This window comes from Scatophagus argus, chromosome 19 (genome assembly GCF_020382885.2).
Source record: "Scatophagus argus isolate fScaArg1 chromosome 19, fScaArg1.pri, whole genome shotgun sequence".
Lineage (NCBI taxonomy): Eukaryota > Metazoa > Chordata > Actinopteri > Scatophagidae > Scatophagus > Scatophagus argus.
The window spans coordinates 15631069-15647648 of record NC_058511.1 but is presented as its reverse complement, the minus strand read 5'-3'; the positions used below and the strand labels follow the sequence as shown (position 1 = coordinate 15647648).

General features: G+C 42.3%; 2 protein-coding genes across 2 annotated transcripts; both read left to right on the top strand.

The window, feature by feature from the left end:
- The first annotated feature begins 7754 nt into the window (after nucleotides 1-7754).
- On the top strand, nucleotides 7755-9796 carry LOC124050587 (trace amine-associated receptor 1-like). Its single transcript, XM_046373285.1, has 2 exons — nucleotides 7755-8135; nucleotides 8263-9796. The coding sequence occupies exons 1-2, from the start codon at nucleotides 8119-8121 to the stop codon at nucleotides 9233-9235; spliced, it is 990 nt and encodes a 329-aa protein (XP_046229241.1). The 5' UTR covers nucleotides 7755-8118; the 3' UTR covers nucleotides 9236-9796.
- Nucleotides 9797-11460: 1664 nt separating this feature from the next.
- On the top strand, nucleotides 11461-13378 carry LOC124051020 (trace amine-associated receptor 1-like). Its single transcript, XM_046374039.1, has 2 exons — nucleotides 11461-11653; nucleotides 11810-13378. The coding sequence occupies exons 1-2, from the start codon at nucleotides 11637-11639 to the stop codon at nucleotides 12786-12788; spliced, it is 996 nt and encodes a 331-aa protein (XP_046229995.1). The 5' UTR covers nucleotides 11461-11636; the 3' UTR covers nucleotides 12789-13378.
- The last annotated feature ends 3202 nt before the right edge of the window (nucleotides 13379-16580 follow it).

Here is a 16580-nt window from a genome sequence, read left to right as displayed (position 1 = left end):
AAAGAGTAACTGCAACATACTAAATAAGACTTGTTCATTTACAATACAATCAGTAATTTTAGCAGCAGAACACCATTAATTACATTACACTAAGGATGGGTGGCTGTATAAGATCCCTTTAACACACTGAGATAACAAAAATATGGACATATACTTTATCATCCTTTATTGTGCAAAAATTATTTGTGCAAGTTAAGAAGTTGTCTTTCTTATTGATTCCAATTCACTCAGTTTATATATTTGTTTGTTAATCTAATACAAATCAGACAACAAGGTCAACCTTTACAGTCCATGATGATAAAGGCCATTTAGTGTATCCCTTGTGCAGCATGTGAATTTCTTCACATTGTAAGACAGTTTCACAATGATTCAGGTTTCCAAAACAGTACAAGCGTGGCTTCATATATCTAGTTCCATTTTGTGCAAGGTTGATATAAAGTTGCCATCAGACACTACTTTGACCTTGTAAACTAATGTGTCAGTTAAGGCAGGGCCAAATTAACATCCAGGAAAACAATGATCTTAATGCAGATACTGACCACACAGTTTCCTAATCTCTGTATACTTTGTATTAGTGACTAAAGAGAAAGAGAAGCCCGAGAAAAGCTGCCATCCTGGACCAGCTGGCAGCATTTGCACTGCGTGTTGGTTAACCAGACTTGAGGTTTTATTGAGCTTGAGTAGCTTAGCTTAAACTACTTCCTTTTTTAAAGGGAGGGTGATGATCTTTGATTGTTTTTTAGGAAGTATAAATAAATTCTTAAATAAATTTAAAATGTTGTGGTGTGTAAGCACAAGATGATGCGAATTAAGGGCTTTAAACTTGAAATAAACTCAGAGCCACTCTACAAGAATAAGATGAGTACTGTGGCAAGGAGAAAACTTGAGGCATCAAATCAGGGTCAAATGAAAAGCAGTTCAAAGGGATTCTTTATTACTTGCAAATGAAAGCCTGCATGTACCTGTGGGGAAGATGCACATGAGACTGTACAGAAACTGGTTACATTGCAACTTATTCTTGAATATTTGAATATCACTCTCTTCATAAAAGAATGATGAAGTCACAGTAACTGTGACTGTAACTTGATTTTTTGTGGTCCACATGCCATGTTCCATGTTTGTCTCTCATGTGTTTTTCATGTTTTAAGTTCAGATTTATGTCATGCCTTGGTTCTCTGTCTTTTGGTTTTTGAGTCCTTGTGTCATGTTCCATGTGTGTCTTGTTTCCATGTATTATGTTAAAGGTTTTTGTCATGTCCTGTTTTATTTTGAAAAGCGTCACTTCCCCTGTGTGCCCTGTTTTCATGTAACTTTGCTTTTGGTTTTCTTGATTGCTTTCTCCCTCCTAATGTGTGTCACCTGTGTCTCGTTGTCTTGTCTATTTAGTCCTTGTCTTCCCAGCCACATTTTGTCAGAGTGTTAGTGTCGTTTCTACATTGTCTTCAGTGTCCATGCCAGGAACGTTTGTTTTTTCTTGCCTTGCCATGCCATGCCATGCCTTGCCTTGCCTTGTTTTCTCATGTCATGCCATGTTCTTGCCAGGAGCTATTATGCCACAGTAAGTGTGAGCATTTTTTGAGTTTGCTTATTAAAATAAAGACTTATTGTTTTTGGACCTCCACCTCGCCTCCCTGCCCGTCTTTCACTCTGCATCGGGGTTCAGCCCTTTTCTTCAGCGACGCCGACAATTGTGACAGTAACAATAGACCACTTTAGAAAACTACTTTAAATGGTTAATTTTAAATTGCCACCAGTGTCTGTTTTACACTGCTGGTAGATATTAGAACACAGATTAGAAATTTTCAACCAGTAAAATTAATTTCACTTGGATCAGATTGCAAGGGAGACTGTTAGACACACACAGTAATCGAAACCTGTAGTGAGAGTGAACTGGATAGGTCTTGCTAAGGCCCACATGCACAAGGTCTAGGTTTCACTAGGTCTCTGATAGGCTAGAGAGAAGGACGTTGCCTCGGCCTCAAACAATGTCTTTCGTGATGTTAGATGACTCAGATGTTGCTTGGCTAAAACTACTTTCAGCAGGAGAGGAATTCTCCTGATCTGGAAAGGCAATATTTTTGAGCAGGGAAAACCACTTTCAGGGTCAGCAAGGCACTGTTGCACTTTCTTGGCTGATATACCTCTTCACTGTTTGCTCAGCCTCTTCACTGGGGAGAGTGCCAGTGAAATGACAAACTGATGGGCCCGGCAGGGTGTTTTCCACTGCTCAGTCTCATTTGGAAAGCTTATGCTGCCGTGCTGTAAAGGAGACTTCCCCCACTTCAGATTCAAGAGAACCAAATCAGATTCCATGCTAATTTTGGAACAGTTGATGTTTTCCGTCCCCTGAGCAGGTGTATTTAGGGGTCATGGCTGTTGTGGGGAAGAGTAACCTGAGGCAGTAAAAAATTCAGTTCAGTTCAATTCAGTTTATTCAAATTGCACCAATTTACAACAAATGTTATCTCATGACTCTTTCCAATTGGAGCAGGTCTAAACCAAACTTTAATTAAATTTGTAATACAGAGAACTCAACATTTCACCTTGAGCAAGCACTTGGCGACAATGGCTAGGAAAATTGCCTTTAAGAGGGCAGAAATCTCTGAGCAGACCTGGGCTGTAGATGCGCGGTCATCTCCCTTTTACCAGTTGGGTTGAGAGAGAGAGAGAGGGCGGGTGGGTGGGTGGTGAAAGAAGGAGCACACAAACAGAGATACGTAGCAACAGCAATTATACCAGAAGTATTTGAATCTGGTACCTGTACCTTCAGTAAGGACATACCTGACTTAGTCCACCTCTTAATACAACCACTATCACGTCGCAATTATTAAAAAAAAAAACAAAACATTTTTTTGTACTATCCAAAAACGCAATATGACAAGACGTGGCATTAGAGAGAGAGGAATTTTGCATATTGAGGATAACTACCATTATTAATACAACAAGAAACACACGTAAGACAACTCTAAATCTCTACACTACAACTGCAACTGTGCCATGTACATCATCCGGAGCAGTTCAGAACTGCTCGTCACACTTGGCTGTCACTTTTGCTCTGACCGACCAATCAGAGGGCGGAAGAATGCTGAGCTAGCTGGCCCTGGGAAGCGTCACAGTGAGGATTCTGAAATCTGATTGGTTAAAGAAACAGCCAATGGCTCATATAGTCGAAATTGCGTGAGCCAGCACTACTGATTCTGAAAGCCCTGGGCAGATTAGACTGATATGGCAACACATAGAGGCTGAAATCTGATTGGACAAAAATCGAACATCCACACACACATATTGGAAGCAGTGCAGCCAAGAAACATGCTACGAAATGAAGGGAATAAACTGTTGGGAATAAATTAATACAATTTCATGGAACAAATACTAGAATTTAGGTTGTCAGTGTAGGTCAGTGCTTCTGATAGTGATCATGCCAGCAGAGAGGGCCTTGCTGGCCCTGACGGCTCGCCACTGGATAATGATAATGATAATGATGAAGTATACAGAAGGTACTTTGATTATGATAACAATAGTAGTAACAGTAGTAATATTAGGAGACAAAGAGCAGTTCAGAAACCCCTGAAGAAAGACAAAACAGCAAGGATGTGTACGTCGCCCGGATTGGCGTTACCGGGGCCTCACCCTGGAGCCAGGCCTGGGGTTGGGGCTCGCAGGCGAGCGTCTGGTGGCCGAGTCTCCGCCCACGGGACCCGGCCGGGTACAGCCCGAATAAGCAACGTGGGCCCACTCTCTCGTAGGCCCACCACCTGCGAGAGGGTTCAGAAGGGGCCGGTGCAATGTGGTTTGGGCGACAGCTGTGGACTGGGATCCCGGCGACCCAAGTCCCGGACAAAAACTCTGGCTATGGGGACATGGAATGTTACCTCACTGGGGGGGAAAGAGCCTGAGCTTGTGCAGGAAATTGAGCGGTACCGGCTAGAGATAGTCGGGCTCACTTCCACACACAGCCTGGGCTCTGGAACCCAACTCCTGGAGAGAGGCTGGACTCTCTTCTACTCTGGAGTCGCCCATGGTGTGAGGCGGCGAGCTGGTGTAGGCTTGCTCATAGCCCCCCAGGTTAGCCACCATGTGTTGGAGTTCTCCCCGGTGAACGAGAGACTCGTCTCTCTACACCTATGGGTCAGGGAAAGGCCTCTCCCTGTTGTTTCAGCCTATGGGCCAAACAGCAGTGTAGAGTACCCGGCTTTCTTGAAGTCCCTGGGAAGGGTACTTGAATGTGCTCCGACCGGGGACTCCATAGTTCTACTAGGGGACTTCAATGCCCACGTGGGCAACGACAGTGACACCTGGAGGGGCGTGATTGGGAGGGACGGCCTCCCCGATCTGAACCTGAGCGGTGTTCTGTTGTTGTACTTCTGTGCTAGTCACAGTTTGTCCATAACGAACACCATGTTCATGCATAAGGGTGTCCATCAGTGCACATGGCACCAGGACACCCTGGGCTGGAGGTCAATGATCGACTTCGTGGTCGTGTCACCTGGCCTTCGGCCATATGTTTTGGACACTCGGGTGAAGAGAGGCGCTGAGCTGTCCACTGATCACCACCTGGTGGTGAGTTGGATCCGCTGGTGGAGGAGGAAGCCGGACAGACTTGGCAGACCCAAACGTATTGTGAGGGTCTGCTGGGAACGTCTGGCGGAACCCTCCGTCAGAGGGGTTTTCAACTCACACCTCCGGAAGAACTTTGACCAGATCGCGAGGGAGGCTGGGGACATTGAGTCCGAGTGGACCGTGTTTTCCACCTCCATTGTGGAAGCTGCTGCTCGGAGCTATGGTCGTAAGGTCTCTGGTGCCTGTCGTGGCGACAATCCCCGAACCCGGTGGTGGACACCGGAAGTATCGAACATGGTTGGCTTGTGGGACTCCCGAGGCACCTGATGGGTATCGGAGGACCAAGCATGCGGCAGCCCGAGCGGTTGTGGAAGCAAAAACTCGGGTCTGGGAGGAGTTCGGGGAGGCCATGAAGGAGGACTATTGGTCGGCCTCGAGGAAATTCTGGCAAACCATCCGGCGCCTCAGGAGGGTGAAGCAGTGCCCTGCTAATACTGTTTACAGTAGAAGTGGGGAGCTGCTGACTTCGACTGGTTGTTGTTGGAAGGTGGAAGGAATACTTCGAGGATCTTCTCAATCCTGCTGACGTGTTTTCCATCATGGAAGCAGAGGCTGAGGTCCCTGAGGCGGATCCACACATTACCCAAGCCGAAGTCACTGAGGTAGTTGGGAAGCTCCTCAGTGGCAGAGCATCGGGTGTGGATGAGATTCGTCCTGGGTACCTTAAGGCTCTGGATGTTGTGGGGCTGTCTTGGTTGACACGACTCTGCAGCATCGCATGGCAGTCAGGGACAGTGCCCTTGGACTGGCAGACCGGGGTGGTGGTCCCTCTTTTTAAGAAGGGGGACCGGAGGGTGTGCTCCAATTACAGAGGGATCACACTCCTCAGCCTCCCCGGGAAAGTCTATGCCAGGGTACTGGGGAGGAGAATCCGGCCGATAGTTGAACCTCGGATCCAAGAGGAACAATGCAGTTTTCGTCCTAGTCGTGGAACATTGAACCAGCTCTATACCCCCCGCAGGGTGCTTGAGGGTTCATGGGAGTCTGCTCCACCGGTCCACATGTGTTTTGTGGACTTAGAGAAGGAATTCGACCGTGTCCCCGTGGCATCCTGTGGGAGGTGCTCTGGGAGTATGGGGTCCGGGGTCCTTTGCTAAGGGCTGTGCGGTCTCTGTACTCTCGGAGCAGGAGTTTGGTCTGCATTGCCGGCAGTAAGTCGGACCTGTTCCCGGTGCACGTTGGCCTCCGGCAGGCCTGCCCTTTGTCACCGGTCCTGTTCATTATTTTTATGGAGTGCAAAGCAGCTGGGATGAGAATCAGCACCTCTAAATCCGAGGCCATGGTTCTTGACCAGAAAAAGTTGGTCTGTCCCCTCCAGGTTGGAGGAGAGTTCCTGCCTCAAGTGGAGGAGTTTAAGTATCTCGGGGTCTTGTTCGCGAATGAGGGAAGATGGGAGCGTGAGATTGACAGGCGGATTGGTGCAGTGACAGCAGTAATGCGGTCGTTGTATCGGTCCGACGTGGTAAAGAGAGAGCTGAGCCGTAAGGTGAAGATCTCAATTTACCAGTCAATCTACTTTCCTACCCTCACCTATGGTCATGAACTTTGGGTCATAACCGAAAGAACGAGATCTCGGATACAAGTGGCTGAAATGAGCTTTCTTCGCAAGGTGGCGGGGCACTCCCTTAGGGATAGGGTGAGGAGCTCTGTCACTCGGGAGGAGCTCGGAGCAGAGCCGCTGCTCCTCCACATCGAAAGGAGCCAGTTGAGGTGGCTCGGACACTTGTTTCGGATGCCCCCTGGACGCCTTCCTCGGGAGGTGTTCCGGGCATGCCCCACCGGGAGGAGGCCTCGAGGAAGACCCAGGACACGCTGGAGGGACTATGTCACTCGGCTGGCCTGGGAACGTCTTGGGGTCCACCCGGAAGAGCTGGAGAAAGTGTCTGGGGAGAGGGAAGTCTGGACATCCCTGCTCAAGCTGCTGTCCCCACGACCCGGTCCCGGATGAAGCAGAAGAAGATGGATGGATGGAATAATCCAGCCTGGAAGTAATAAATGCATGGACTAATTTTTCTGTATCTTTCTAAATCAGAATGTGCCTAATTTTTGCAATATTGCAGAGGTGAAAGAATGCAGTCTTTATAATGTGTGTTATGTGTGAATAAAAGAACATGTCCTGATAACTCCTAGATTCCTTACAGTGGAGCTTGAGGCCAAGGCTAAGCCATCTAGCGTTGCTATATGATTGGATAATTTGTTTCTAAGGTGTGTAGGGCCCAGAACAATAACTGCAATTTTGTCCAAATTTAGAAGTAGGAAATTGCAAGTCATCCAGGTTTTTTTTTTTATGTCTTTAAGACACGACTGAAGTCTGGCTAGCTGATTTGTTTCATCTGGTTTCACTGACAAGTACAATTGTGTGTCACCTGCATAACAATGAAAATGTATGGAGTATTTCCTAAAAATATCACTGATGGGGAGCATATAAAGGGTGAATAGTACTAGTACAGAACCTTGGAGAACTCTGTGACTAACTTTTGTGAGTATGGACGATGCATCATTAACACGAACAAATACAGATCAATCTGATTAATAGGACTGAAACAAGCTTAATGCCATTCTAATTAGGTGTTCCAATCTGTGTAATAAGATGGATGAATAAGATTAATGGTCAGTGGTGTCAAATACAGCACTAAGGTCTAACAGTACAGGGACAGAGATAAGTCTTTTGTTTTGAAGGTCATTTGTGACTTTTACCAATGCCGTCTCTGTGCTATGATGAGCTCTAAAGCCAGACTGAAAATCCACAAATAAACTATTACTATTTAGAAAGTCATGTAGCTGACTGGCAACTGTTCTCTCAAGGATCTCGTAGAGAAATGGAAGATTACATATTGGTCTGTAGTTGCTTAAAACTTCTGGGACAAGTGTGTGCTTTTTAATAAGACATTTGACTACAGCTACTTCAAAGGACTGGGGTACATAGCCTGTTATGAGGGACAAACTGATCATGTCTCAAAGAGAGGGGCAATAGAGTCGATTGATGTCCTTAATGAGCTTGCAGTACTGTCCACAAAATGGTCGATTTGAGAGGGACTGCAACTGGCGTAACACTTTCCTTTATTATTGTAATGTTGCTGAAACTAGATAGAAACTCTGAAAATTCCAGCAGAAATTTAGAGTATGGACCAGGAGCGCGGTACACTACAATAACAAAAATTGGTTGTACTATTTTCCAGGTTGGGTGTGAAGGACTAAGAATGAGGCTTTCGAATGAATGGTAGTTGACTTTAGAAAAGCCTCTGAGTTACCAGTTCATTTGCTTTATAATCCACACCTACAGTCATGAAGGTGAAAAGTGATTTCAAAAGAGGTTTTCATGATGATGATTATGTAATTGCTATGGCAGGTTAAACACAGGCATGCGCACATGCAGGAAGTCATCATAATGACGTATAACAAACGCTCCTCCCATGATATGCTAATGAGCACAGGATAATAACTCTAATCTGAGTTTTCTGCTTAGTGGCACAGAGATCAAGAGCTCCTGTCAAACAGATGCACGAACCAAACAGGTATGACATGAAACATAGAGAGCACAAAATTTTCTACTATGAATACAGAAATTGTCAGTTTTCTTCATGTCATTGCAAATGTTCACATTTTAATGATCACTTATGCATGGAAATTCTTTGTCAACAGGTCTGATGTTGTTTTTGAGGGAAAACATCTCTGTAACGAATCAGCAAATTTATCTGACATGAGAGCAGTCACCACCACGTATTTACTGTGTGTTTTTGTTGGCTCTTTATCAGTTCTTATCATGTGTGGAAATCTTCTGCTAATAACCTCCATTGTTTACTTCAAACAGCTTCATACTCCGACAAACTATCTCATCCTCTCTCTCGCTGTAGCTGACTTGCTTGTTGGTGTTTTCATTTTGCCATTTAGCACAATACTATCTGTAAGCTCTTGTTTTTATCTTCAAGATGTACTTTGTAAGTTACGAGGCAGTTTTGATATATTTCTGTGCACATCTTCTATTTTGAACTTGTGCTTTATTTCTGTTGACAGATACTATGCTGTGTGTCAGCCCCTGAGGTACAAAGCTAAGATAAATGTCCGTGTTATTATGATCATGATCCTGGTGAGCTGGACTGTTCCTGCTCTAAATGGAATTAGTGTCACAGTTTTGGGAGTGAACCAGAAACAATATAACGGGAGGTGCGTTTTATTTCAAAATACAAATTCAGCAATTCCGGGAACTGTTTTTGCATTTTACCTCCCAGCTCTCATCATGTTCACAATTTACCTAAAGATTTTCATGGTGGCACAGAGACAGGCACGCAGCATCCAGAACAGAACCTGTCAGGGCACAAAGTCTGGAGCAACTGTCAGTAAGATGGAGAGAAAGGCCACCAAAACTCTGGCTATTGTCATGGGAATTTTTCTCATCTGTTGGACTCCTTTCTTTCTTTGCATCACCTTTAACCCTTTGAGTAATGGTGCAATACCACTTCCTTTGATTGAAATGTTCAAGTGGCTTGGATGGTCAAATTCAATGCTCAACCCATTTGTCTATGCTTTCTTTTACAGCTGGTTTCGATTAGCTCTCAGGATGATACTCTCTGGGAAAATATTTCAAGGTGATTTTACAAATTCTAAGCTCTTTTGACTCTTCATTTTAAGTGCTGACATATCACTAATAATGAAGCTTATCGAGAAACACAATCTCATTTCCACTGTTCATGATAACATAATCACATAAACATTTCAGTGTACTATGCATATAGTATCTTTATATACAGCCCAAAGCACACAGCCCCTTCAATAGAGTGTATTCTGTGTCTTGATGTCTGTTGATAAATGCAGAGCCATATATCTCACCGTGTGTCTCATGGTGTTCGTATTCAGTTGTTACAATTGACTGAACCCACCATGTCTTTCATATCATGGGATATCCTCTTGGACTGATTGTATAAAATCGGCTAAAGTAAAAAGTGATGGATAACTTCTGTCTCTGTCTATCCCTATCAACCTGTTCAGAACAAAATTATGGATGAATACTTCATCATCTTTATTTGTACAAACATTATGGTTGGATACGTCATCATATTTAATTGTACCAGCATTTTTGTGCAAGTAAATAAGTTCTCATTCTGTTTCAGCTCTAATATTTGATTATAAATGCCTTTTTTTAACAAAGTAATTGTAGACAGAAGAAAAGTACAAGCTGTCTGTCTGAGAATGGAAATGAGACAACTGGCAGAGGACAATAACCAACTGAGATCCAGTGGCTGAAGGGATGAATCAAAAACCTCTTGACCAGTGTGTGGAGGAGAGTGTGGTTGTGGGTTTCTCCTCCTAATGTCTGACATAAGCACATAGCAGAGGGAGGTCCTGGGAAATAACAGGATTTTAAGGTGCACTATGATAACTGAGCCTGTCAGAGCCCAAAAACTACCAGGTGCCACGTTAACACTGGGGTGGTGAAGACATTGAGAAGACCTAGCCAATCAGACAGGAAAAGAGTAGTAGCTGAGGCTGTGACACAAACAAAAATTATGGCACCTACAGGTGGCCCTGAGCTCTGACAACTTTGGAGTTACTGCGCTGCTGTCAGCTCCATGGTATCAGGGAAAAGAGAGAATGGAGTTAGAGAATAACATGACTTTGTAAAATTGGGATTGGCAAGTAAATAAATGGACCGGGCCTCTGCAATTGGTCATGGAGGGGCTAAATCTTCTTAATACCAATCAGCTCTCTATGTCTATAACAGTACCACTAGATGTTGGAACACTATATTGCATCTTAAGTACTCATCTCAGTCCCACCTCCTGCCTCCCTTCCAGTTCATCCCAAACGTGTTGGATGGCGTTGAGGTCAGGGGTGTGTGCTGGCCAGTGAAGTTCTTCCACACCAAACTCATCCAACAATGTTTTGATGGACCTTGCTTTGTGCATTGGGGCACAGTTTTGCTGGGATAAAAAGTGAAAATAAGGTAGGAAGCATAGCATTGTCCAAAATGTCTTGGTATGCTGAATCACGCTCAAGATTTCCCTTCATCAGAAATAATGTGTCTAGCCCAACCCATGAAAAGCAGCCCCACACCACACTTGAATTCAATAATAGAGAGGTGTGTCCCAATACTTTTATCCAGATTCTGTAGCATAGATGTATATGATGTTCTCTGTAGACTGAAATTATGTAAAAATAGTGGTTCAGATAATGTTCACTTGTATCTTCTTCATCTACTAGCCCCATTAAATTGTCTTTATATTGGCAGATACATATTTTTATCCAAACATTTTTGTTAGGCATTGTTCCCTCTTCATGGAAAAGCACCACGATGTACCATTACACAAAAGGATCAAGTCTCTAAACTGCCTTTCACAGTAAAACTCATTCACTGAAAAATTTAACTGAACATGTTACAGTCACACAAGATTGCGGTTCTCTTATTTAAACTAGTAGCTACATGATACATCAGTTACTTAACTTAAGATATCTTTTGTGTTCACACAAAAGCTGGCAATTCTGTGTTCAAAAACTCCAAATGCAACTCTAACCTGACTGACTGCACAGTGATTTCACAGTACACTGGCTCACTTTGAAGTATACTATGCAAAAACATAGGAAGTAATGGCCACTGGAAGTCATGCAAAATTTCAAGCTGTAAACAAACTACACTTTAAAAGGGTCTAAAGTACAGGGCCCCACACTGTAATACTTTTTTCACTTCCAGAAAAGAGAAAAGTATTTCCACAGATTTGCAAAAGTGACATGTTTTTTTAAGAATAACCTACTGAATTTATTTATTTATAAGTCTTGCAATTGTGCTGACCTGATTTTAAAAGAGACCATATATAATTTTTATATGACTATGGCAGGTGAGACATAGACATGCACATGTACAAGAAGATGTATGATTACTCATCATATTGAGTGATATGATTATTACGAGTTATTAACAAATGCTCCTCCCTTGACCATGATATGCTAATGAGCACAGGATAATAACTCCAGTCTGAGTTTACAGCTCAGTGGCAAAGAGATCAAGAGCTCCTGTCAAACAGATGCATGAACCAAACAGGTATGGTATGAGACACACAGACTACAAAAACTGTTAAAGAAAAACCTTTAAATCCTCTACAGTAAAAAATATATTGTCAGTCTTCTTCATTTAAGACACGTTGTTGCTAATGTTCATGTCTTAATGATCACTTATGCATGGAAATTTCGTCAACAGGTCTGATGTTGTTTTTGAGGAAAAACATCTCTGTAACGAATCAGCAAATTTATCTGACATGAGAGCAGTCACCACCACGTATTTACTGTGTGTTTTTGTTGGCTCTTTATCAGTTCTTATCATGTGTGGAAATCTTCTGTTAATAACCTCCATTGTTTACTTCAAACAGCTTCATACTCCGACAAACTATCTCATCCTCTCTCTCGCTGTAGCTGACCTGCTTGTTGGTGTTTTCATTTTGCCATTTAGCACAATACTATCTGTAAGCTCTTGTTTTTATCTTCAAGAGTTACTTTGTAAGTTACGAGGCAGTTTTGATATGTTTCTGTGCACATCTTCTATTTTGAACTTGTGTTTTATTTCTGTTGACAGATACTACGCTGTGTGTCAGCCCCTGAGGTACAAAGCTAAGATAAATGTCCGTGTTATTATGATCATGATCCTGGTGAGCTGGACTGTTCCTGCTCTAAATGTAATTAGCATCATAATTTTGGGAGTGGACCAAGAACAAACCAACAGAGGGTGTGTTTTATTTCAAAATGCAAGTCTAAATTTAGCATTTAGTGGAACCATCCTGGCATTTTACCTCCCAGCTCTCATTATGTCCATGATTTACCTAAAGATTTTGATGGTGGCACAGAGACAGGCACGCAGCATTCAGAACAATATCTCTCTTGGCATAAAGCCTGGAGCAACTGTCAGTAAGATGGAGAGAAAGGCCACCAAAACTCTGGCTATTGTAATGGGAATTTTTCTCATCTGTTGGACTCCTTGCTTTCTTTGTTTGACTTTTAACCCTTTGAGTGGCTACACAATACCAGTTGCTGTGATTGCAGCTTTTAAATGGCTTGGATGGTCAAATTCAATGCTCAATCCATTTGTTTATGCCTTCTTCTACAGCTGGTTTCGATCAGCTTTTAGAATGATTATTTCTGGGAAAATATTTCAAGGTGATTTTACTAACTGTAAGCTCTTTTGACTCATTATTTACAGTTCTGTTATGTTGGTAAAGTTATCTGTGGTTTGGCACTAAAGATTTTCATCCTTTCTGCTGCAAGAGATAAAAATGTCACTGTACTATTCATAAAGTACCTGTATACATCTTAATGCACATAGTAAACAGTGTCTATGGTAAGCTCAACGTGAATGTCTGTAAATAAAAGTATGAATAATATGTATCGTTGGCACTTTTTTTTGCCTGTATTCAGTTTGTACCTGCATGTTGAATACATGAGTATTCATCATCTGTTTTTATATACAAAGCTTTAGGAACAAATGAATGTTATTAATAATTATCCTACAGCAGTTTTTATCATTTTGTTTTGGCTCAAGAAGTAAATAAATCAATAGCTGGAAGTTTCATCATTCTAAATGACATTAAATAAAGAGTAACTGCAACATACTAAATAAGACTTGTTCATTTACAATACAATCAGTAATTTTAGCAGCAGAACACCATGAATTACATTACACTAAGGATGGGTGGCTGTATAAGATCCCTTTAACACACTGAGATAACAAAAATATGGACATATACTTTATCATCCTTTATTGTGCAAAAATTATTCGCGCAAGTTAAGAAGTTGTCTTTCTTATTGATTCCAATTCACTCAGTTTATATATTTGTTTGTTAATCTAATACAAATCAGACAACAAGGTCAACCTTTACAGTCCATGATGATAAAGGCCATTTAGTGTATCCCTTGTGCAGCATGTGAATTTCTTCACATTGTAAGTCAGGTTTCCAAAACAGTACAAGTGTGGCTTCATATATCTAGTTCCATTTTGTGCAAGGTTGATATAAAGTTGCCATCAGACACTACTTTGACCTTGTAAACTAATGTGTCAGTTAAGGCAGGGCCAAATTAACATCCAGGAAAACAATGATCTTAATGCAGATACTGACCACACAGTTTCCTAATCTCTGTATACTTTGTATTAGTGACTAAAGAGAAAGAGAAGCCCGAGAAAAGCTGCCATCCTGGACCAGCTGGCAGCATTTGCACTGCGTGTTGGTTAACCAGACTTGAGGTTTTATTGAGCTTGAGTAGCTTAGCTTAAACTACTTCCTTTTTTAAAGGGAGGGTGATGATCTTTGATTGTTTTTTAGGAAGTATAAATAAATTCTTAAATAAATTTAAAATGTTGTGGTGTGTAAGCACAAGATGATGCAAATTAAGGGATTTAAACTTGAAATAAACTCAGAGCCACTCTACAAGAATAAGATGAGTACTGTGGCAAGGAGAAAACTTGAGGCATCAAATCAGGGTCAAATGAAAAGCAGTTCAAAGGGATTCTTTATTACTTGCAAATGAAAGCCTGCATGTACCTGTGGGGAAGATGCACATGAGACTGTACAGAAACTGGTTACATTGCAACTTATTCTTGAATATTTGAATATCACTCTCTTCATAAAAGAATGATGAAGTCACAGTAACTGTGACTGTAACTTGATTTTTTGTGGTCCACATGCCATGTTCCATGTTTGTCTCTCATGTGTTTTTCATGTTTTAAGTTCAGATTTATGTCATGCCTTGGTTCTCTGTCTTTTGGTTTTTGAGTCCTTGTGTCATGTTCCATGTGTGTCTTGTTTCCATGTATTATGTTCAAGGTTTTTGTCATGTCCTGTTTTATTTTGAAAAGCGTCACTTCCCCTGTGTGCCCTGTTTTCATGTAACTTTGCTTTTGGTTTTCTTGATTGCTTTCTCCCTCCTAATGTGTGTCACCTGTGTCTCGTTGTCTTGTCTATTTAGTCCTTGTCTTCCCAGCCACATTTTGTCAGAGTGTTAGTGTCGTTTCTACAGTGTCTTCAGTGTCCATGCCAGGAACGTTTGTTTTTTCTTGCCTTGCCATGCCATGCCATGCCTTGCCTTGTTTTCTCATGTCATGCCATGTTCTTGCCAGGAGCTATTATGCCACAGTAAGTGTGAGCATTTTTTGAGTTTGCTTATTAAAATAAAGACTTATTGTTTTTGGACCTCCACCTCGCCTCCCTGCCCGTCTTTCACTCTGCATCGGGGTTCAGCCCTTTTCTGCGTCAGCGACGCCGACAATTGTGACAGTAACAATAGACCACTTTAGAAAACTACTTTAAATGGTTAATTTTAAATTGCCACCAGTGTCTGTTTTACACTGCTGGTAGATATTAGAACACAGATTAGAAATTTTCAACCAGTAAAATTAATTTCACTTGGATCAGATTGCAAGGGAGACTGTTAGACACACACAGTAATCGAAACCTGTAGTGAGAGTGAACTGGATAGGTCTTGCTAAGGCCCACATGCACAAGGTCTAGGTTTCACTAGGTCTCTGATAGGCTAGAGAGAAGGACGTTGCCTCGGCCTCAAACAATGTCTTTCGTGATGTTAGATGACTCAGATGTTGCTTGGCTAAAACTACTTTCAGCAGGAGAGGAATTCTCCTGATCTGGAAAGGCAATATTTTTGAGCAGGGAAAACCACTTTCAGGGTCAGCAAGGCACTGTTGCACTTTCTTGGCTGATATACCTCTTCACTGTTTGCTCAGCCTCTTCACTGGGGAAAGTGCCAGTGAAATGACAAACTGATGGGCCCGGCAGGGTGTTTTCCACTGCTCAGTCTCATTTGGAAAGCTTATGCTGCCGTGCTGTAAAGGAGACTTCCCCCACTTCAGATTCAAGAGAACCAAATCAGATTCCATGCTAATTTTGGAACAGTTGATGTTTTCCGTCCCCTGAGCAGGTGTATTTAGGGGTCATGGCTGTTGTGGGGAAGAGTAACCTGAGGCAGTAAAAAATTCAGTTCAGTTCAATTCAGTTTATTCAAATTGCACCAATTTACAACAAATGTTATCTCATGACTCTTTCCAATTGGAGCAGGTCTAAACCAAACTTTAATTAAATTTGTAATACAGAGAACTCAACATTTCACCTTGAGCAAGCACTTGGCGACAATGGCTAGGAAAATTGCCTTTAAGAGGGCAGAAATCTCTGAGCAGACCTGGGCTGTAGATGCGCGGTCATCTCCCTTTTACCGGTTGGGTTGAGAGAGAGAGAGAGAGAGAGAGAGAGAGAGAGAGGGTGGGTGGGTGGGTGGGTGGTGAAAGAAGGAGCACACAAACAGAGATACGTAGCAACAGCAATTATACCAGAAGTATTTGAATCTGGTACCTGTACCTTCAGTAAGGACATACCTGACTTAGACCACCTCTTAATACAACCACTATCACATCGCAATTATTAAAAAAAAAAAAACAAAACATTTTTTTGTACTATCCAAAAACGCAATATGACAAGACGTGGCATTAGAGAGAGAGGAATTTTGCATATTGAGGATAACTACCATTATTAATACAACAAGAAACACACTTAAGACAACTCCAAATCTCTACACTACAACTGCAACTGTGCCATGTACATCATCCGGAGCAGTTCAGAACTGCTAGTCACACTTGGCTGTCACTTTTGCTCTGACCGACCAATCAGAGGGCGGAAGAATGCTGAGCTAGCTGGCCCTGGGAAGCGTCACAGTGACGATTCTGAAATCTGATTGGTTAAAGAAACAGCCAATGGCTCATATAGTCTAAATTGCGTGAGCCAGCACTACTGATTCTGAAAGCCCTGGGCAGATTAGACTGATATGGCAACACACAGAGGCTGAAATCTGATTGGACAAAAATCTAACATCCACACACACATATTGGAAGCAGTGCAGCCGAGAAACATGCTACGAAATGAAGGGAATAAACTGTTGGGAATAAATTAATACAATTTCATGGAACAAATACTAGAATT